At 44.2% G+C, this 23246-nt stretch overlaps 1 protein-coding gene across 3 annotated transcripts in view; it reads left to right on the forward strand.

Moving 5' to 3' along the window:
• The window catches only part of Rxfp2 (relaxin family peptide receptor 2), a 65135-nt gene that overhangs the window by 13203 nt on the left and 28686 nt on the right, over positions 1 to 23246 (forward strand). Inside the window, exons 2-9 of one of the 3 annotated variants that reach the window (XM_031338822.1) lie at positions 3031 to 3177; positions 5644 to 5721; positions 10505 to 10610; positions 11599 to 11670; positions 16438 to 16509; positions 17235 to 17306; positions 19249 to 19320; positions 20576 to 20647. In XM_031338822.1, coding sequence (XP_031194682.1) covers positions 3031 to 3177; positions 5644 to 5721; positions 10505 to 10610; positions 11599 to 11670; positions 16438 to 16509; positions 17235 to 17306; positions 19249 to 19320; positions 20576 to 20647 — 691 coding nt within the window. Of the gene's footprint in view, positions 1 to 3030; positions 3178 to 5643; positions 5722 to 10504; positions 10611 to 11598; positions 11671 to 16437; positions 16510 to 17234; positions 17307 to 19206; positions 19321 to 20575; positions 20648 to 23246 lie in introns of all 3 variants that reach the window. The other 2 variants (XM_031338821.1, XM_031338823.1) reach the window with 2 other exon arrangements.

Raw genomic sequence — 23246 nt, forward strand, 5'->3', positions numbered from 1 at the left:
TATGTGCCAAACACAGCTGGGACTCTTAATTATTATTTAAATTTTATGATTATGAGGGAGAATGGCAAATACAGTACACAGGACCGTGGATTTTATTTACTCAGAATTGAAACGGAAGCTCATAATATTAACAAGGTCAAATTTTGAAAGGGGTTCTTTCCTTTTTTAGCTCCTCTGGGAGTTAATATTTTTTAAAGTTAATTAAGCATCAAGTGATACCAGACATGAAGGAGACAGAGGACAAAGAGGAAGGAGCTGAGTTCAGTCATTTTCCTCTCATATCCTGTTTATGCTAGAAATGTCCCAGGAAGATGTCACCATGGAATGGGAAATGGAGACTCCTGACAGATACAGTCAGCAGTTGGAGACACTTGTGGTCAGCCCCTCTCCTCCACTTCTTTTGTCCCTCCCCAATTTGACACCCTCACCCCAGCCCCATCCGACATTTTTGGGTCACACTCTAGCTTGGCCTCCTCCATCAGGAAAGTTCCAGAAGATGCACCTGTGAGAGGCTCGGGAGTTCTAGATGACTTCACTGTCCCTTGGGTAGGGGGAGAGTTCTCGATGATGTCACTGGCCCTGGGGAAGATCAGCTGCCCTGCTTTTGTGCACTTGCTCCATCTCCAGGGTCATCTCGACTAAGGAGCTAAGCACACATAATCCAACTGTTCTCTCCAATGACGTCCTTGGGAGCTTAGCATGTACTGGTAAGCCAGACAGCCTGAGTACTCATGTTCACACACCTGCATGTTAACACCTGCATCCTTTGTGAACAGGAAGACCAGCAGGAGGTCTCCAAAGACGTTTGTGAGATGCAATCTCTCTGCAAGGCACCATCTCCTGGAAGGCCCAGATGGCTGTTTCCACAGACCCAGATAAAAGCATCTTCATAATGATCATTGATAGGTTATTTCTCTGCCAGTGAAATGAGCCAGTTCAAGCCAGATTAGATTATATTGAAGGCAGGTTTATTGGAAAGTTTCTCTCAGGCAAATTCACTGGCCCCAAGAATTGAGGCCAGGAAAGCCACCATGGGGAGAGTCAGGTGTGGGGGAGAAAAAGAGAGAAAGGGCGTTCGCACAGAGGGGGATGAAGAAGAAGAGGAGGAGGAGAAAGAGGATGGAGAGGAGAAAGAGAAGGGGGAAGAGGAAGAAGAGGGAGAGGAGGAGGAGAAGGCAAAATGTCTGGATCTTATAGGGAGAAGGGCAGCCCGAGCCCTGGGCTGGAAAGTTCAGAGTTGAAGGTAGGGTATGCCAGGTAGGGACTGAGGGATGCTGGGAGAACCTGGAGATCAGGTCTGCTTTGATATGTAAAGTATGCACCTCAGCCCCTTGTCCTGGGTCTTAGGGTCTAACCAGAGGATAAGAACATCAGTAGGCTCCATTGCCTTTAGCATTCAGTGAGCTAGATAACTGTGAAGGCAAGCCTACTGAAAAACCATTGTTCCTTTCTCCCAAATAGTTTCCTGGTCATGAAGGTGACATCATCATCAGGCACACTTGGTCAATACCTCTCCCATCCTATCAACGGGTCATAAAAAACTAGCCATCTCCAAGTCCCCTTGCTCTCTAAGTGTGTGGAGTTTTATGTGTTAGTCTGTAGTGCCTGGTGGGACACTATGGCTCTGTCATAGGGTATTATGGGAGCATTTGACCTCTTTATGTGTGTGTCTGTGTATTCTGGGGTAGAAGGTTTCTATATGACTGTTTGTGAAACACCTTCAAGTGTTAATGATCCCTACATGTACCTCCTCCCTCCTCTCCCCACTCTCCTACACCATAACCCCCCCTTCTTCCCTGTTATCCCTCCTTTGCCCTTTATATCATTCATTCTGTCTCTTCTCCTTTGAACTCTCCCAAGGGTACACCAGTCGCACAAACTGGACTTGGTGGGTTTAAATGAACGGATGACTAAAAGCTGGGAAGAGAGGGGGAAGCTGGAGGAGGTAGGGGAGGGGCTGGGCGGGGCACAACATTCTCAAAGAACTAATATAAAACAAACCTGTGAGGTTTCAACTTGACCTCAAGACTTCCATAATTGTATTAGTCAGTTTACAAAGAGCATGTCTACTTTTTTCTGGAAAGCATGCTCTTAAACTTGAATGCACGCTTATTAGATCACAATGTCTGGGGTTGCTTTGTAAACCCTGTTTTCTGGTATGTGGCCTTGTAAAAGGTCACTGGACTTCCTGTGTGCACCCCTCTGTCCAACTAGACTTGGGTTCAACACTTGTTCATGGGTCATGCCCTTATTCCAGGAAGATTCTTTTTAATTTGCCTTCGTAAATGGCTTCTACTCGGAAAGGCATATTTCAGAACGGTTGGATTCCCTTCCAGCATAGTGGTTACTAGTAGCCTCTGACATGAGAAGGTAGAGTCAAACCTTACCCAAGTCGCCTAGGGGACACCCCCAAGCAAGATGCTTAGCTTACCATCCGCTAACGCACGCAGAAAGATATAATCTCATCCATCTCCTCTCTCTGGATGGAGAGGAGTAACTGAGATAACTACCCAGCAGAGTGCTGGTACTTGGTACCTCCTTAACACAAGATTTACTGCTATGGTTGTCACCCTTATTTTAATGAAGGTTAGGTACTCTCTTAAGCTCCCACATAAATGGTCCTTTTGCATATGTATTAAGTCACCTTAAATTTTTCTTATGAAAAACTTAATAACTGCATAAATCAATTTCTTCATTCCCATTTAAACACGGTTGTAGCATTCTGTCTCAAGCACTAAATACCTCCCTGACTCCATGTATCACTCAAGAAACCCCTTTGGCTTTCTTTGCAACTACTTCCCTTAAGTGAAAATTCCAAATGGATCTTCACCTCACCCACGATATAGCTAGTGTGAGGTTCGATTGTGGTCACTCACAAGGTCATTCCATATTTGTGTTCTAAGAGTGACCCCAGGGGAATAGGCTCATGGAGTTCTTACCACGGGGCAATGCCAGTGAGGTCTAGGCACAATCACATATGGTTTCTTAAGGTAGGATTTTTGAATCTACCTTCTCTCATCTTTCATGTAGATTTTACACTGGCTGACAGCAGTATGGTGGCTCCTCTGTGCCCAAAAGGGTATTTTCCCTGTGGGAATCTCACCAAGTGCTTGCCCCGAGCCTTTCACTGTGATGGTGTGGATGACTGCGGGAATGGTGCCGATGAGGACAACTGTGGTGAGTCCTCCCCCTACCACACTGCATGTGCTCCCCCAAACCACAGGTCGGCCAGTAAGTGAGGGGAACTGGGAGGGGGAAATCTAACAACCACTGCCCGTTGCATTCGGGCTAATGATCCCACTTTTAAAAGACCTGGAGCTTGCTAAGATCAGAAAGATGATCCCATAAAAAATCAAAATGACATTCCAAATTCTACTTTGGTTCTCATAATTCAATTTTAAGAGGCTTCCTTGTGGCCAATAACTTTGCTCAGCTGTGAGAATGTTCATAAACTGTCAGTGGGCTCACCTGGAGAATTACCGATTGTACAGACTGACCTTGAGTGTCGGATGAGGGCCAGGACCTCCCCCACAGCATCAGGACACAGTGGGCACAGAAGGACTGAGGGAGAAACAAGGACCTGGGCCTTGGAACTCATAGGACAACACGAACTAAGAAAACAACAATGCTGCACATAGATAAGCGGAGTAAACCTAGAGAGAAGAGGACCAGGGACCTCAGAGATGAATAGCATCTCGGAAGGACATTTTAAGGACAGAATCAAGGAAAACTTTAATTAAAGTAAATTGACTTGAATGAGAACAAGATAAAGGGGGGAAGAGGAGGGAGGAAGCAGCAAGGGAGGGAGGAAGAAAAGAGGAAGGAAGGAAAGAGGGAGGGAGGGACAAAAGCCAGGAAGCAAGGAAGGAAAATATTCTGAAGGCATAGAATTCCAGGCATAGGAAAGAACAGGCTCCAAGACTGACTGGAATAAACTGAAAATGCCACGTGACTTGAGCAGAGTAGGCAAGCATGGGAAGTGTGAAAAGGTCACCCAGTTCATTACCCAGGACCCAGGCCAAGCTGAGGGCTATGTGCCGAGACCATACATCTCGGCTGATCTAATCTGCCTATTGGCCCATAAGGAGAACTGATGGCCAAGAGGTTGACATGTGAAGTCTGTCATAGTCAACGCTGAGACTCAGCTCTTCCCAGTCTGCCACACAAGGCCAGGTCTCTTCAGTGCTGGCCACCTAGTGTCTGAGCAGGGGTGGCAGCATTCTGGAGTGCCAAGTGGCTGTCTGTTACTTGCTGTCTCACCCCTGGGTACTCGAAAGCACCCTTCCCTTGGATGGAAAACTACTCTACCTACCTCAGCCCACTCTTCCTCCTTCACCCTCACTTCAGAGTGTAGGACATGGCTCAGGCGAGAATGCTTGCATGCAGCAGGCACTAAGTTCAACCCATAATGCCTAAGACAGACAAAGACTCAGTTGAGGTGTCCCTCTCCTCCTGGGCATGCCCATGGGAAAGCTCCAGCCACGTAGAGTCACGTGTGTTACGTTGCCACCCCTGCAGATGTAAGCACCCTTAAGTAAAGGCCTGAATCTTCTTTGCTTTGTTACCACCAGAAGAGAGGATAGTAGGATACACACTAGGCACTCAATCTGTGCTCAGTAGTGTACACAGTGAGCACTTAAACTGTGCTCAGTTCAGAGGTACTTCTCTGGTTATCAATGAACAAGCCAACGAGATTTCTTCTTTGCTACGAGGGGATCAAGGGCCACATCTGTCTATCTAACCATGACCAGGTCGTTCTGAACCCAAACGGAAGAAAGCACACGGAATAGCTTATAATCCAGTTAAAGTAACACAGCAGCACAATTCAGGATATGAAAAAGGAATAGAGATAAATTATAGAGATCAGGGATCAAAGGAACCTGCAAGCGACTGTGTAAGTTTACTTTTTGATTCATGTGAAGTTTGGTACCATCAGTTACAATCAAATCTTGCCATTTTTACAGCAGATATTCAATTAAGGATGCTCCAAAATGGGCCCAGTTTTTGTAAATATATATTATTCATATGCAATTTTTTATCATATAAAAGGACATAGCAAATAAGAGTTTCACAATAGCAAGTGACAAATTGACATTAAGGTGGGATAAAGGGAGGCAGCTATTATTTCTCTCAGTAGGACTTCACACTCTTTACTAAAAGGTATTCTGGGTTTTTCTTTACTTAAAAATAAATTCTGGCAAGGAGTGTTATGGCCCATGTGAGGCCCTGGGTTCAATTCTCAGTGCTGAAACAAAACAAGGAAGGTCCAATTTTATCAGAACTCGGTAGACCTATCTCACAATTCCCTTCCATCTTCACACGGCAAAGTGCCCAAATGAAATACAGAGACAATGGTCTTGAAAAATCCCCAAAATTCAGGTCAAGGATCCAAAATGTCAGTACTACAAATGGATACTATTTATCAAGACATTTATAATAAAATAATACTGGCACTGTATATGTTGGGGAGCACACGTTTGAAATCCTTGTGAAAATAATCATTCATTCGTTCTGTTGCTTGAGCAGATTTTTTTTTTTTATTTTGTTCTTTTGCTTTGATTTAGTGAAACTTTTGTACTTTTGTTTTGTGGTATGGTATCTGATTTCCAGACTAACTGACGCATATCACTCACCATCCCACAGGTGACACTAGTGGATGGACGACCATATTTGGCACAGTCCATGGGAATGTCAATAAAGTGACATTGACACAGGAGTGCTGTAAGTGGTGGTGGTTCAAAGATGGTTTCTGCTTTGCAAAAACTTGACTGTGGCGTGTGGATCTCTCTGGGAACAGCAGCCCCCTCTTATCTAAGGTTTTGCTGCTGATCGCTGCAACAGTCCGCGGTCAACTGCAGTCCCAAAACAGTAACGACGGCGGTGTGCCTTGAGACAGACAGACCACGATCGCATGGCATTTGTCGTGGTATACTGCTGTTGTTTTTCTATAGAATTATTAGTTACTCTTAATCTCACCGGCCTGACTTATGAACGTCCCAGAGGCATGTAGGCAGAGGGAAATCAGTCGGTCAAGGACTTGGCGTTCTCTCTGGTTTTAAGCATCCACTGGGCATCTTGGAGTGTGTCCCCTGTGGGTAAGTGGGGACTGCTGTAGTGGCTCAGCTACCTTCAGAAGGTCTTTGTATTTCACTGGTAACCACTCTACTGTCTGCTGGGGGCCTGGGGGCAGGTTGGGGGAGGAAGAATAGATCCATGTCTATGCATGCTCACTCCTTGTGCTACTGTATGGGTCATGAGAATGCACTATGAGAAAATCACTGTGACAGATGTCAAGGTTCCATTTCCTTTGATTTTTTTTCAATAAACAGCTGACACTATGTTTCAGACACAGAAAGAACAACGCTGACTAAGGTGTCTTCCCAACTCACAAATACCATACATAGCTAGAAAGTCATTCTCACTGAGCTGGGGTGATTCCAGGCTGCACAGGGAGGTGTGGAGGACCACTGTAAGACATGAAGGCTCCGCCAGGGAAGGGGATGCTCTCCCAAGCAGTGCACTGAGGTGGCTGTGAAGTCCCTGGATGGAGAGAGAAGAGGTAATGGCAGGATCGGCAGGGAAGCAAGGCCAGTGAGATCTGCAGGGGGTTGTCCAGCGCAGGTTGCACAAAGCCTTTACAGGAGTGCGCTGGGATCCTACAAACCCGAGCTAGGAGGAAGGCAGGGCTGAACTCAGGAGGCTGCAGCATGCTCTAACTAAGAGTGTCTGGGGCACACACTGTAGAGGTTGGCCTCTGTACTGTTATAGAGTTGGACTGGTTTTGTGTGTGTGTGTGTGTGTGTGTGTGTGTGTGTGTGTGTGTGTGTATAATCTGGTATATGTCAAAATACATACATCTCATTTACCTATGTGATGTGCAAACATTAAATGTTATACTAACATTGGACATGGTGGCACACATCTTTAATCCCAGCACCCTGGTTGCCAGAAAAAGGCAATCTGTATGAGTTCCAACCCGGGCCACCGAGTGAGACGCTGACTCAAAAACAAACAAGCAAATAGGCAGCAACAACGGAACCCTATCCTAACAGCGCATAGTCAGTGCACCTCCCTAGGGTTATACAACTGTGCAGCCAACCAGCTCCAAATTAGAAGCAGTCCCATCAGAACTACATCTGTGCTGAACTTGTACAGAAAATCCCCTAATCACTAATCCATAGTGTACATTTTATTATATATCGCTACAATCATATAATGATGTAAAATATGTAAATAGTGGAACAGCTATATCATCAGCATTTGTACAGTAATCAGAGCCATGAAGCCGCTAGAGATCTGCTAAAGGAGCTGCACAAATACTGCATCACTTTTAAGGGGCTTGAGCATCTGTGAATTTAGGTATCAACAAGGCCCCTGCAAACAATCCCCATCCCATACCTGGGAGAGACTGCAGTATGCACTTTATTATACCAGATTATAACTTATTTACATGCTTATACATGGATGTATAATGTATAAAAGTTAAATTATGCCAGATAGAGTGGCATGCACTAGTAACCCCTGAAATCTGCAGTCTGATGCAGGAGGATCCTGAGTTCAAAGCCAGCCTGGGCTGTGTGAATGTGTGAAGATGGTTCAAGGTTAAGAGCACTGGCTGCTCTTGTTCCACATGGTGGCTCACAACCTCCTCTAAGTGGATGAGATGTCCGCTTCTGGCCTCTACGGTACTACATGCATGTGGTGCACATAGACAAACACACACACACAGAGTAAAATCATAAAATAAAACAAATATTTTATAGCTGGAGGTAGAAGCTGGCTAGGCAGTTTACAGTAAAGATCCCCAAAGAAAAATGACCAGTTTCATTCTTGACTGAAAGCCAGAAATGCCCTTTGGAGTCATGGCAGCTTCATCCTTGCCAGAGCCCCAAGATACCAAATGTGTTTGAGGAGCTCTGACCACTGATCTGGTTCCTAGATGACTCTGGGGTCTTTCGGGAGATGGAATGTTAAGGCAGCCATAAAGGCCTATTAGGAGAAAACTCCTTCTGACCAGGAGAATAGAATCTCTGGCCTGGTGCAGATCTGACATTCCAAAGAGCCAGGTCAATCTCCTGGCCAAGGGGCCACCCACAGGAAGGGGGCTCACCTTAAACTGAGCAATAGATACAATAATTCATTTTTGTCCCAGGGGCCTGATCGGGCTTCTTTCTTATCAGCTATTATTCAACAGACACCCCACCCCACAGCAGCTTCTTCCTTCAAGAAGGAATGAGCAACATCTTAAGAGTTTGAGGGAAAAAAACGTTTAGGAGAAGAGGAGGAATTTGTAAGGAACAGTAAATGAGTCTTTTTCTACCAAGCACTTATAAAACCTGTTTATGACAGGGAATTCAAATATTTCTCTCTGCCCCACCACACACCCTGGGAATCCTGGAGGCCCTGTTACATTCTTGAGTTTAAGTGGCCGACTCCCTTATTTTCTTTATGTCAGTTCTTAAAAAACTAGCCAATCATGAAAGACCATGAGGTCAGGACCCCACTCCTGAGGAAAAGACACTGTGTGAGACTAAAGACCACGTCCACTTCCTGCCCTGTGTGCTTGCTCTTATTAAGAGTAAAACTTTGTCTTATTAAGACTTTAAAAAAAAACTTTTCACTACTTGAAATAAAATAAAACAAAAAAGAAAATTATAATTTTAAAAATGACAAGATTAGTAAGAAATCAAAAGTCAAAATTCTAACAGCCTCTTCCAAACACACCTTGCCTGGAGCTCTCTTTACACACAATGGCAAATCTGTGTGCTTGGTTGGGTTGGGTCTCTGTTTTTGTTTTGTAGTTTTTAATAGTAAAAGGGAACACTCAGGACCAGGACCAGATGTTCCAAAATGGCCCCTTCAGAGGCAGACTGTGGATGAGGGGAAAAGGTCCGAGCACGGAACGCCATGTCTGCTGTGACTGTCAGAATTTCTGGGTGGGTGGGGTGGGCAGCTACTGACAACTAGGTTATAAAGGTCAGGCCAGGCAGAGACACCACAGAGTCTGATATATCAGGCACAAGACAGATCCTCAACCCACAGGGACTTGGGCCAACTGAGTGAAAAGAGTGAAATTGGTAATGATTATAACATCAGTATAGACAAAGGCTATGAAGCTAAGTCCAAGAAATGTCTTGGAGTGAGTAAGGTGGAGGAGGTGGGACCAGCCTTTCAAGACCATCCACAGAATAGGGTGGTGGCCTGACTGCATTGGAGCATATGGAGGGTGAAGAAACACCCACATTTCTGCCTTCTTAAAGATTTGCTTATTTTTATGTATATGTTTTTGCCTGCATGCATGTATATGCACCGCAGGCATACTTAGTGCCTGAGGAGGCCAGAAGAGGGCATCAGATCCCTTAGAAACAGAGTTACAGATGGTTGTGAGCCACTATTTGGGTGCTGGGAACTGAACCCAGGTCCTCTACAAGAGTAGCCAGTGCTCTAGCCACTGAGCCATCTCTGCTTGAACCACTCAGTCTCGCCAGGTTTCTGCTTTAAGCAGCACACCCAACTTCACCACATGAAAGTCATTTGTTAGCAAGTGCTTTCTGACCAATCTTCAATCTGATAATACATCCATAATATTCTTGATGTCAATAAACATTAAATAAAACATATTAACGTTATCTTTATTGGGATGAGCTAATTATCATGCAGACAACATAATATCATCCAAAACATTTTACACTGAAGGCATCTCTTGCAGTAAGTGGGAATTCAGTAATAGCTGTGGTGGATTTGCTGCCAATGTGCAGCTAAATTCGCTTTAAATGTGATAGAAAAAAAGGATAAGCAACTAGAGGGAATTTATACTCACAGTTCAGTAAATGATAGTAGGCTGGGCCCACACCATGGCACATGCATTCAATACCATTACTCAGGGGGTCAAGGCAATGTTCTATATAACAAGACTATATGTCTAAACAGTTTGTTAATTAATTACAATAGTGATATAAATAAAAATTAATTTCCACTTCCTTAGCTGCATCAAATCAAATATCCATAGGGTCAGCAGAGAAATTAAAGGTTCCGTAGAAATCCTCTGCCTTTCTCTATCACGTATGACTTGTGACATAGGAACTGCAGGCTAATCAGTGAGCATTTATTTAGCAACTACTTCATGCTAAATCAGTCATCACCATGGAGATTTACTCAAACCTATGATGCTTTTCATTGAACAGAACTTAATCCTGTTCTACTACATGGTCTGATATTATTTGTCTGCTATTATTTGTCTAAGCCCGTGCTTTTTTTCCTGCTCGCCTGTTCTATGTGTCTGAGATGACTTATAGGAGCTAGAGATGAGCTGAACACGTCATTGGTCTATATCTGATTTGGAGAGAATTCTTACTTGCTTTTAGGAAGGGCTCAATGGATCCATTAATAGATATAAGTTGCTATGTAGTTGATGAAAAGAGAAAAATGTTAGTTGCTGTCACAAATAACATTGTGTTTTTTTTTTTCTGGTATGATTTTTTTCTTTTTTGTCTTTTCTCCCTAGTTCTCAGCCAGTATCCACAGCACTGTTACTGCAGAGAAAATGAACTGGAATGTATAAAGACTGAATTAAAAGCCGTGCCAAAGGTTTCCAGCAATGTAACATTACTGTGAGTAAAAACAAGTTATTTGTACCTAAAGTCTCATAAAATCATGGAAAACCCTATAGTGCTATAGTAATAAATTATAAACAGTAAAATGAGCAAATAATTGGAAGTACTTTTTAAAAGATGTATTTATTTGTATTTTATGTATGAGTGTTGCCTGCATGGATGTATGTGTACCACATGTGTGCACTACCCACAGAGTCTAGAAGAGGGCGTCAGAGATCCTGAAACTGGAGTTACAGATGGTTGTGAGTCACCATGTAGATGCTGGGAATCAAACCCTGGTCCTCTGCAAGAGCAGCCAGTGTTCTTCAGCATTGCGTCATCTCTCCAACCCCTGGAACTTCTAAAATCAGTCACCAATAAGGTTGATATACTTCCTCCTCAGGAAAATATGATCTCTTAGAGGAGCCTAATTAATGTTTACCTCATGATGTCTATAGCCTGGAGTGATTTTCCAGTATGCTCTGACTTCCATGTTGGCACTCCTGTGTCCCTGCTGATGAGGAAAGGGAGCAGGCTATGTCATCTCATGTGCAAAACTGATAATCTATCAAGACTGCAAAGACAGAAAGATCTATGAAGCTACCTGTTGTAGATCATCCAAACTTCCCTGAATTTTGCAGAGAGAAATTTAAGGTCCTCGGGGATCTGTAGTCATGTCCTCACTGGGCATGTCTGAGATGGCTGCGATCTTCTGTAGTCATGTGCTCACTGGGCATGTGTGAGATGGCTGGGATCTTCTGTAGTCATGTGCTCACTGGGCATGTCTGAGATGACTGGGATCTTCTGCTAGATTGGCTTCTACTTGTTCTCATGTCTTGTTGTCTTACTCAGAGATAAGAGAGGAAGAGTGAACTCACCACACCCATATCTAGTCTATAGCATTAACGGGCTAAGGTGAGAGGATGCAGATGAAGAAAAGCCTGGGCTAGCCTGGGCTACATCATAGGCTTGCATTTAAGTAACAATGTTTTGATTTTTATTTCAGATCTCTTAAGAAAAACAAAATTCACAGACTTCCAGGCAAGGTTTTCAGCAAATACACAGAACTCAGAAAGATGTGAGTAACTGTGAAGGGCACATTTATAGTGCTTTAAGTTCCTGTGGTGTTCTAAGATGCCTTTCATCTGAGAACTGAATCAAGTTTGAGTAGTTTTTACATGTATCACTAACTCTGGTTCTAAACCTAAGCTTAGAAGGTAAGGGGGACTTTGTTTTCATTCCAGTTTAGAGCACAGTTTCACTTAACCATCTTCAGAGGGTTGACTTGGTTTCAGATAAACCGTCTCAATACATAGCCTCAAGTCTTTCCTTAATATTATTGAAGAGTAAGACTGAAGGATCAGAGGAGCTGGATCTGGTTTTTAATTTAGAAAAAGATTAGGTAAGAACAATCATTGTATTTTAAACATGTAATGACAGCATATAGCCTGAGCCCCAGAATAATAGGGGTAAAGACATGATGATGTTGGGGGTGGTAATGCTGCTGCTGATGACGATGATTATGATGATGATGACAATGACGATAATGACAGTGATGATGATGATGGTGGTGGTATTAGTGGTGATGACGACAATGAGATTAGTACATCTGAGTAGAGAGCACATCAATAACTAGTATATAAATAAAATAATTAGTATTCAGTGAGAAAGAAAGAGATCACATGTTACTAGCATCCAAGAGAAACAACGACTAGGACCTGGAACTGGTGGATAGTCTCTGTGGGAGAGCAGTAATGAGCCCTCAGTCTCCACCCCAACTTTCATGAATTGTCACTTGATATGACCCAAATGCCTTTGCTTCATTCCTGCCTCACAAAGTAATCCATAATCATCACATTGCTTTTTAAAGGGATGTTACTTATTTTTCCTTTTGTGGGTGTAAGTCTTACCTGCCATATCACGATATACACTACCTGCATGCAGTTCCCACAGGGGCCAGAAGAGGGCATCAGAGCTTCTGGAACTGGAGTTATGCATGGTGCAGGTGCTGGAAACTGAACAGGAATCCTCTGGAAGAGAAGCGCTCTGAACCATTGAGCCATCTCTCCAGCCCCTCATAAATCTACCTCATAATCTTCATCCTGGAGTGTTTAAATAGTCACAGTGGATAGGTTACCACAATGCCTCCTATTGGTATTTGTGGGTACAAAACTCACAGGTTTGTAGCTTTGAGTGATTTATCTATCAGTCCTTCCAAGATGAGTTCCTCTAGGTCTCTGATGATGCTACGTCTGCCGAGAGGTCCAATAGTCTAGGTTCTGATGCCAACAAAGGAATGCTTCATATGCTGAATTCTTGGCAGAAATAGTTTCTTCTTTTATCTTACAACACCTAGCGTAAAAGGAAAGTCCCTGGAAGTACTATCAGTCACTTCATGTTCATGAGATTAAAGACAGGCACTCTCAAACCAGAGAGGAAAAAAAGTCCCCGGAGGACTCCCACTTAGCAGAGCTGTGTGGGGGTGTACATTACCATCTTACCTGCTTTAGTTATCATCTATGCAATCCCAGATGCAGTCAGACCTCCTTACCAGGAAACAAATGAGAATAAGAGGAGAGAGAATCTGGGGTGAAAACCTCTCTCGGGTCCCATCTCTTGGAATCTGTGCCCTTCACAACAGCACCCAGATGAGATTCGAGCCTTTAACACATAGGGCTTTGGGGGACGTGAAGGAGCCAACTCTAACGAATTCTAGAATCGGGTGTCATAGAAGTTGTAAGAATTCCTAATTAGACTACCTTAGACATGAGTCAGCCCGTGTACAGAAGTTAAGGGACTCAATTAAGACCTATAATGCGATAGTAGAAAAATCACAAGCAGAGGCCAGGACTTCCAATGAACCCAACAGTACTTAAGTTATCACAATGAAAACCTAGGGGTGGAGAGAAATTGGTCTGTACATCCCAGGGTTTCCACTGAGATGTACTGTCCTGCCCTGAGCATGATTCCATCCTGTGCTTTCTGTCTGGAAAGGAAGATGCGTGCCTGAGGAGGAAGGAACATCATGCACACATCCAAACAGGAGACCTGACATTGGACATCTCTAACCGAGTCTTTCCACCTCGTCCACATCCCTTCCTGGGGTAGCTGTTATCCACAGGAAGAACATGGGAATAGTTGTGTGATTGGTGCCCAAAAGGAAGAGGCTAGCCCTCCTTGCTGATAGTGTGTCACCCTGAGACAGCACAGAACTTCCTGTCCACTGACTCTCCAGTCTAGACCCCTCTAAATCCCCCATGGTGTGGTCTCGGTCATTCTGACATGGAGAGAAAAAAATATCCTACATCAAAATTTAATTTTAGTTGCCAGGTGAATAAGCACTGCTCAATGAATATAAATTTCCTTTCACTGTAGCTCAATTTTGTTATCTTAATAATCTCTTAAAGTGCAGGGATTTTCTAAAGTTGAAGAAGTAGTTTGTGATGACCTTTCAGAGAAATAAAATACGATTTATGGGGTCGGCTGTATGCTTTGTCATTGCTTCTATGGAAACCAAAAGCCGTTCTCCTCCACGTTGTAAAGTAGCCTTATAAAAATTAGGTATTTCTTCTTAACCTCAGTTCTTATTAAATGCAATCAATCATTGGCAATGAAACATGATTAAAGTTGCCTGCCTAGCTCTGAAGTACATCGTGTCACATTTTAAAATAGCTCATGAACATGTGTGTCGTTAAAGTATTTATTTGCTTAAGTTTGGTACACAAGTCCTTGGTGTTCCACTTGAAAAGTGAAGACTAGGGATTCATGATCCAGGAAGCTGTTCTTAGGCGAGCCGCTCAGTGTGACACACACTTAACGGACTCGTGTGTCTCAGTTTGAAATAGAACAAGGCGCTGCTTGCCAGATCATCATGTTTCCCTTCTCACACTTTAAATGGCTCTTCTGGAAAAAGGAAGTAGACACCAGGGAGAGAGCTTCAATTCTGCAGGCTGTGTGCAGGAGACTTGAGACCTGAGAGTCAGTCTCTCCACAGCGACAGCCAACAGCTAAAGCTCAGACTAGGGGCTCTCCATTATTTAAGGAACTGGAATCCTTAGTAATGTTGGTGAGAGGAGACCAGCTGTGGGTGGCTGAAGAATCAGACAGGTTCTGGGTTTGAACATCTCTTTCCTTTGACTTCTAATATAACAGCACAAGGTTGGACTTACGGTTTGCAATTGCACCCATCTCTTCTCCAAGTAGGAAAAGCATGTATCGCACTCTTGGGTTAAAAACCATCTCAAATTAAATGGAACCAGGCTAGCTGAGGAGTGGATTTTATATTTAAGAGAGATTTCCTTGAACCTCTTTACTAACATATCATATTCCTTTCTGTTGTTTTGGTTTCCTTTGCATTACTATCCAAATCACCACATTCTCTTTCATTCTGTCTAGACACTCCTCTGCTGTTCTGATGGATACCAATCACTGTCTGTCTGTCTGTCTGTCCTATGCAGAGTGGAATCTTCTTGCAAAGAAAGCCCAAAGAGGGGTTTCTGCTGCACTAGGAAGCATCTCTCCACAGACACAGTACAAGAAGCATGCGTTTGGGGTTAGAGGAAGGAGTTAGGATACACGAGCTCATACTTCCTCTCAAGTTTCCTTTGCAGGGATGGAATTGGTGCTTTGTGCATGGGCACAGGTGTAATGCAGATGCCCTGCATCAGCACCACTTCCCACATGAGGGCATGCATGAAGTATGACTGTTTGTACACTGGGGATGGTGGTCTTGGCTTCTTCCTCTGATGCCTTGGGGCATAAGGATGTTTAACTCCTGTTATTTTTGCAATACACTCATGACCCTAAGGAAAAGCTGAGAAGCTCTGACAGGGAATAACTGCAGTAGAATGAAATTCAAAGTCTAGTTAGACAGCAAATACACGCATGTTCTGCCCATGGGTCTGCAGTAGAACACCGTACCAATTAGCACAGCCTTGTGCAAAACTGTAAGCATCGCTACAAATGGAAATGAGGAACATAAAAGCAAAGTAGATTGTGTTGGGGTTGGCGGTGTAGCTCAGTAGTAAAATGGTTGCCTAGCCTGCATGAAGGCCTGGGTTCAATCCTCAGCATAACACACACACAGAGACACACAAGCACATAGATAGACAGACACATACACACATACACACACACACACATACACACACCATACAAAACCAAAACCTACTTATGTAGTCATTAGTACTGTCAGCATGGCTGTTTCCTGGCCAGGCTGGCTTTAGAAAATACAGATTCAGGGCTGACTTCCTATTGCCGAATGAGGGCAGGAAGTGTGTGCTCTTCTCACAGATGCCCCAGCCGAGCTATTATTGAATCAATTCTGTATTTTCAAGTTGCCATGACTCGGGGTCCTGGATGTTGACAGAGCATAGCAGCCCTGGTTCAGCAGCAGCTGGAACCCTGAGCACGGCTGATTCACTTGCTTCTTGCTTTACATCTAGAAGAGACCCAAAAGGGCTCCTCTTTTGTCTATGAGAACACAATGAAGATGAATGAGGAACTAAAGGTGCAGTGTAGTGCTAACAGTCCTCTCTCAAGGCCAGCAGCTACTACTACAAACTAGAAAGAATGGTTGCTGGAGCTCCTGCCTGAATAAAAGAAGACTAGCTGCACTGCACCGCACATACGCGCACACACACACACACACACACACACAAACACACACACTTGCACACACGCACACACACACACTCACACATACACACACACCCCACACACCCCACGTGAGACTTCAGTGGTACAGATCACACTTTAGGTGGACAAAGCAAAACTGCTCATTACATAATTTGAGCTGAAAGCCCACACACTGTGATCACCTGGCTTTCCTGTCTTGCTCCTACAGATACCTTCAGCACAACTGCATCACACACATCTCCAGGAGAGCATTCCTTGGATTACATAATCTACAAATACTGTGAGTAACTCTGTTATCACCATCCCATGGGTATCATTGGAAGAAAAGACTGCAAAGGTAGACTCAGGCGGGGGTGGGGCTCCATGCTGAACCAAGGGGTGCAGAGAAATGGAAGAAATCTTAGATGACTACAAGGTAATCGTATTAGGGTTTGAGGTGTAGCTCAGAGCATTTGTGAGATTCGAGGTCTCGGGTTTGATCTCCTGTGCCAACAAAATAAAAAGAAATTACCTATGTTCTCCTCATTGTATGTAAATAATCATCCAAGGTTAATATTGTCCTCTTGCTGTTAGGTCACTTTCACAGCACCTCTGTAACTTACCCTCCCCCACGCGCCATTGCTCACTGAATATATATGTCTTAAAATAGTAATGTACCAAGAATATAACCAAAAAAGGACACAAGTAAGAGCTGCTCTACATATTCCGTTGTCTTTCTTTATATCCCAACCTAATGTACCATCCCCCAATATTGTTCTTGGCTGCATTGCTCGCCCTGGTCATTCTGTGACCCAGTCTGGGCTTGTAGTTCTGGGTGCTTCATAGTTGTCCCCCCTCCCCGACCCCATCCCCCACCATCCCTTCCCCACCTTCTGCCTCTGCTTCTTCACATTCAGAATATGCTTGAAGAAGCAGCAATCCTGACTACAGATCCCAACGGTCTAATTGCATGTGGCTGGCTGGAGTGTGGAGTGTGCCTAATGAACTCACCCGTATTGTTTATAGGTACCTCAGCCATAACTGCATTACCTCTCTCAGGCCTGGGATATTCAGAGACTTGCATCAGCTCGCTTGGCTGTAAGTTTCTTGGCTTTTCTCCCTCTTACAAATGGTCAGTCTTAGAGATTTACAACAATGCTTGGGTAGTTTCCAGACTGGGATCTCTCTCATTTATTATGTTTCTGACTCACATATAGTCTGGAGCATTTCGCCCAAGCAATTCAGACATGGGTAGGTCAGGTGATGGCTGGACGAAACAGGAATCTGGCCGAGTTATTACAGAGGAGCCTCAGCACCTAATGACAGCCTGGCTTAGCCAGTGTCACCAAGAACAGAAAGTCCTGACCCTAGCACTATTGACATCTTGACATATTTAATTCTTTGCTCTGGAGGAGATGTGTTGTCCTGTGCGCTGTATGAGGCCTCTGCTCACTCTGTGCAAGTGATGCTCTCTTAAGAGTTGTGACAACAGAAAAATATCTCCAACGCTGTCATGTGCCCCTGAGAGGAAAGAACTCCCCTCTGTTCTGGGGCTTGCTCTGGTCCCCAGAGTAGCCAGAGAAAAGTTTGAGACTCTAATAACACCTGGTATTTCCCCCCTGAGCCAGCAGTGCCATCTCCAGGCACCTCCCAGCAGCTGCTCATGTATTCCTTGGCACACTGAGTGAAGGGCTGTAGAAGGTTCTGTTGCCTTGCTCAGTGGCTGCAAATTGGCCTGGCTGATGGAAAGTCCAAGGGTTTCGGCTTCATCTAGACCTATAATGAGCCTGGTCGCCGGGCTAATGTTCCAAACAACTTCCTTATCATCCCAGACCCTCATCTCAATGACTCCTTCTCTTCAAGGAATGTTCTGGGCACTGCCACATGTCCAGCCTCCATGGGTACCAGACACGGTCATAATGCAAAGACTGTGCATCCAGGCAAAAACACCCATGACCATAAAACTTTTAAAATGTGATTTTTCTAAGAATTATACTATCATTTACTCTTTGAAGGGCACAAGACAGCATCTGTTAAAGGATCCCACCTGCCTCTTGGTGCTTTGTTCATGATGCCACATGAATTCCTCAAAATACATATTTCCGTGGGAAGGAAAAGAGGGAGCAAGGAAAGAAAATGAGAAAGGGGAGGGGCACGGAGGGGGAGTTAGGCATGAAGTCCCACCCCCACTGAGGAGTTATTGGTAATTGATAGCTGTTAGGAGAGGGAGAACTAGTTTTCTCTAAGGATGTGGCTGGCTATTAGTAGGTGAAACATGATCCAGTAGAAGGTCCCACACCAGAGAGTATAGGGGTAATACATACTGGACTCAAAGAACTTAAAAATAAAAAAAGGAGTTTGCGTAGGTAGGGAAGTGGGAGGAGGGACTGGGAGGAATCGGAGGAGGGAGGGTGAGCATGACCATTGCAAGTAAAAATATCATAGATTTATTTAGAAAGAGAAAAATTAGCATGTGAAAAAGATGACTTATCTAGCCAGTCATTAAGGACGTACATTTTAATTTTTTTCTAACTGATAAATAAAAGCGTGAAAATTGTTCATATTAGCAGGAACTGTGTGAAGTTCCAACATACACAAACACCGGGTGATGATTAAATCTGGTTCAATACATCTCTCTTCAGCCATACGTATTTCTTCTCTGTGATGAAGACATGCAGTTCCCTTCAGAGATGAACAGTTCATAGGGTTACATTATTTGGGAGGGGGGGAATCCTCATCCCTCCTCCATTCAGCCAACCAGCAGCTCAGAGCATTTTTGGAGCCCATTTCAGCCAGGAAATGCCTGTCAGGCAGATGCAGAGAGAAATCAGGTCCAACTTCATATGTGCTGGGAGAAGAGCTGCAGGAATCTGCAGGAAACAGTGTCCCACCCTAGAATCAAGGAAACGATACCAGTGTCCCATGGGGAAGGGACTGGTCAGGTGTTAGGAGTCTGGTTTCTCGTGGACCTTTTATATTTTTCCTGGGTTTCTTTCAGAAATATCGCTAACATTGGAAACATTTTGATGTGTTTTGTCAGAATTTTAGATGACAACCCGATCACCAGACTCTCACAGAGGTCTTTTATGGGATTAAACTCCTTGTTTTTCTTGTAAGTATCCTCCCCCCTCCTTCCCTCCCCCCCCCTCTGGGTATACCTTGTCTATGAAAAGAAGCCTTAAAGAAAATGTCTTAAAACAAAACCATCAAACCCATCCTTGCTGAACTTCAGGCCATAGTTACTGTTGCTAAGTCAAAGGCAATGGCTGGACCCATTATGATATGTATCTTAAGCTTGTTGCTCGATGCTGTTCATCTTCTCTCATTTCCTAAGGGTACAAGCCATGTTTTCATTCGCAGCGGTTGAGCAAAGGTTTGCTTTTATTTCCTGAAACCCTAGTTAAACTGAATGAAGTATAATAGGATCGCATAGGAGCACAGTTGCGACTCCATTTTTAAAGGACTTGTTATTTTTATTTTTTGTGGACAAGTGTCATGCTTGCCTGCTTCTCTGTGTACCACATGCATGTAGCACCCATTGAGGACAGAGGACGGCAGAAAATCCCCTGGGACTAAAATGACAGTCTGTTGTGAGCTGCCAACTGAAGCAGGGTCCTCTGCAAAAGCAGCCAGTGCTCTTAACCACTGAGCCATCTCTCCAGCCTCCAACTCCATTTTCACTAGAGGAAAATGTGCTTTTGCCCAGCAACAGCCAATGAAAATTCCAAATTTTGCCTACTGACAGAGCTGTTTTCCTACTTGTGTTTCCATTGTCAATGTCCTAGGATAACTGACAGCCGGGGGCTTGCCGTGTTCCTTTACAGTGGGTGATGCAGCATCCACCATGACTGGTCCATTCATCACAGGGACACAGCATCATAAGTTAATCGTGTATCTTAGCATGTTCACGATGTTTGCTTTCGACAGTTCCCCTTGCTGTCACATCTTCTGTTTAATGCTGTTTCCAGTGTGGCTCTTCAATGCTGTAAATGATTAATGCACCCTGAGAAAACATCTCAAGAACTAATGGCTCTGGAAATCATTACAAGCTTGCAGCACACAAGGGGAATGATCATGAACTTCACAGTTGCTTCCTGACACTTGCTTTAGTTTTACATCATAGAATTAAGCTGACGAAACCTAGTCTTAGGATGTACACTGTACACACGCAGCCATAGGCTGGTTGTACCTTAGTGCTTGCCATACACACATGTAAGCACCATGAGTAAAGGCATAGTCATATACAAAGACTTCATCCTCATATATAAATTACGGCGGACAATTTCCAAAACTGTGGAAGAGCAAAACTCCTCTCGTTAATGTAGCTTGATCAGTTTGTGTCTAACTGCCATTTTCTCTGTGTGAAGGTCCATGGTGAGTAACCGGCTCAAGGTCCTTCCTGAAAGGTTGTGTGCCCAGATGCCTCAACTTAACTGGGTGTGAGTATTCATTAGGGATTAAGCTTGTTCTATGCTAGGATTAAGGAGGCAAGATGTGGATTCAATGTGGAATTATCCTTAAAATCTATCTAGGATGTCTCTCCCAAACCAAAATCTAATGGTTACTTCCCATTTTTAAAGACCTTTCGAGGACAGGGGAAGGTAGCAGGGAATTGGGTGGAGTGTGTTCAGAGTGCGTTGGTTATACACTTGCAGAGATATGACCCTACATAACCTTGTGGAGTAAAATGATAAAGTATCTTTTGAGAATAGCTGGAACACAGAACTCGGGAGGTTGAGGCAGGTGGGTTGACAGTTTAAGCCAAGCCTGGGTTACAGAGTGAATTCTCTCTCTCAAAAAGAAAACAAAAGAGGGCTGAATAGATGGTTCAGTGGTTAAGAGCACCGGCTGCTCTTTGGGAGGTCATGGGTTCAAGTCCCAGCAGCCACATAGCATTTCACAACCACCTGTAACTCCAGTTCTAGGGAATCTGATGTCCTCTTCTGTACTCTGCAGGCACTGGACATGCGCTACACAGACATAAATATAGGCAAGACCTTCCTACATGTTACATAAAAAGAGATCTTTAAGAACTAAAATAAACAAGTCTTTGGAGTATCCCTAAACATGTAAGGTTGTGCTCGGCCTTCTCCGGCCAACCCGTACTTATCACACAGTCAGCCCACAGACAGCAGGATTTTCTGCTCTTTCTATCAGCACCTAGTTCCACGAGTCCACTGTAACTTGGTTTCTCTTCTCTTGCTTGGTCTAACCAAACTGACTAACAACGCATCAGTGCTGATGTGATACTGTCTGAGAAGGTACATTTCAAAGTCTCTGCATGTTACTTTAAAAAGCCTTGTTCTTAACCGAGTAAGTTTGTTATCCCTTACCTATTTCACCCAGCACCGCCATCCCTTGCCCGTCTGCTCTTTCCCACCGTCCTCCATTTGCCCCTTCTGTGGAGACACAGCAAACCACAGTTCTTAGCCATCTCTAGGTTCATGTGCTTCTTGAAGCTGGGAAAGTCTTTCTCTGTTATCCCTTTGGCTAAGCTCTAACATTCCCTTCCAACGCCCAGAATATCACCCTTAGAATATTGTCTCCACACACTGGTCCCAGTGAGTGCTTATGTTTCCACCGCACTGCACAGGGATATACCATGCCCAATCAGGACTGAGACCACGCCCACCATGTGATAGGTGACCAATAAACCTGTTAGATACCTGTGCTAAGCCACTCCCACTCTTTCTTGCCTCATGACTAATACCTATTTGGGAGTCTCATGGCTTCACCACCACCCAATATTCCCTGCCTCATGCACCTCGCTCATACGTGTCAGGTGGAAACAGAGGGGTCAGAAGTTCAAGGCCACTCTCAGCTACACAGAGTCTGAGGCCAACCTGGGCTCCATAAGACCTAGTCTCAAAAATACTTAGGAATGTAACAAATTCATTTACATACTGGGAAACAGAAAAGAGAAGGGGCAGGTGGATCTCATGGATGAAGCCTAACCAGGTTGCTTAAGAAGGCTCTGCCTCAAAAAGAGGAAGACCAGAAACGGTGGTGCACACCTTTAATCTTAACACTCAGGGGTCAGAGGAAAGTAGATCTCTGTGAGTTTGAGGCCAATCTGGTCTACATAAGAGTTCTAGGCCAGCTAGGCCTACATAGTTAAGACAGAGAGAGAGACAGAGAAAGACAGACAGACAGACAGACAGGGAGAGAGAGAGGAACAGAGACAGAGACACACAGAGAGAGACAGAGAGACAGAGACAGAAAGAGAGAGTGACAGAGAATATTAGAAAAACTAGTTAAAAAGTTTGCTTTTTCTCACCACTTGCCTTACTACACTGCTAAAAATGTGAATTCCAGAGGTTCTAGAGGACATTCCCAGAGTGTGTAGGATGACAGTGTGCCAAGGATCCAGCTGGCAGACAGCAGTGTCCCCACTAGTGCTCTCTGGAGTTGTAAAGACATTTCTGAGCAGCTCAAAGAAGAGGACATGCTGAGAGGAGCTTCTGATCCAGCAGGTCTGCTGGGGAGCCTGGGAGTCTACACTTCTAGAAAGTTCCCCGGCACTGAAGATGTATCCCTGCCACACTGAGAGGTGTGCTATACTGGGCATCCACATCCCTGTGGAAGGCCATGTAGAAGAGACCTACATGCGCTTTGATATCACACAGACCAAGATTTATGTTCCGAGTCTGGTGAACAGTCTGTGTGAGACAACGTTAGCTCAAGTTTCCCTTTCACCAAAATATTGACTGGCATGGAGTCAGAATGTGGAACAGTGGTCCAGATTGACACAGGACACCTAAGTCTCTGGGCTTTGGATTCAGAAAGATCTGATGGGGAAGGACTGTTCTGACACTTACCAAGAGTATGACAGGGAGCTGGAAATGAAACCCCTAGCCTCCCAGAGGCCCATCGCATGTGTTGAATGGGGCATAATGATGCCACTCCTGCAGGAATGGTTCATAGACACTGGAGCAGTACCAGCCCAAAGGAGGGTGGTTGATGAAATCGAGCATATAGTATAGTGTCTTAGTCTTTTGTATCGCTGTGGTAATATATATATATAAATATATATATATA

Source organism: Mastomys coucha, unplaced genomic scaffold (genome assembly GCF_008632895.1).
Source record: "Mastomys coucha isolate ucsf_1 unplaced genomic scaffold, UCSF_Mcou_1 pScaffold22, whole genome shotgun sequence".
Classification (NCBI taxonomy): domain Eukaryota; kingdom Metazoa; phylum Chordata; class Mammalia; order Rodentia; family Muridae; genus Mastomys; species Mastomys coucha.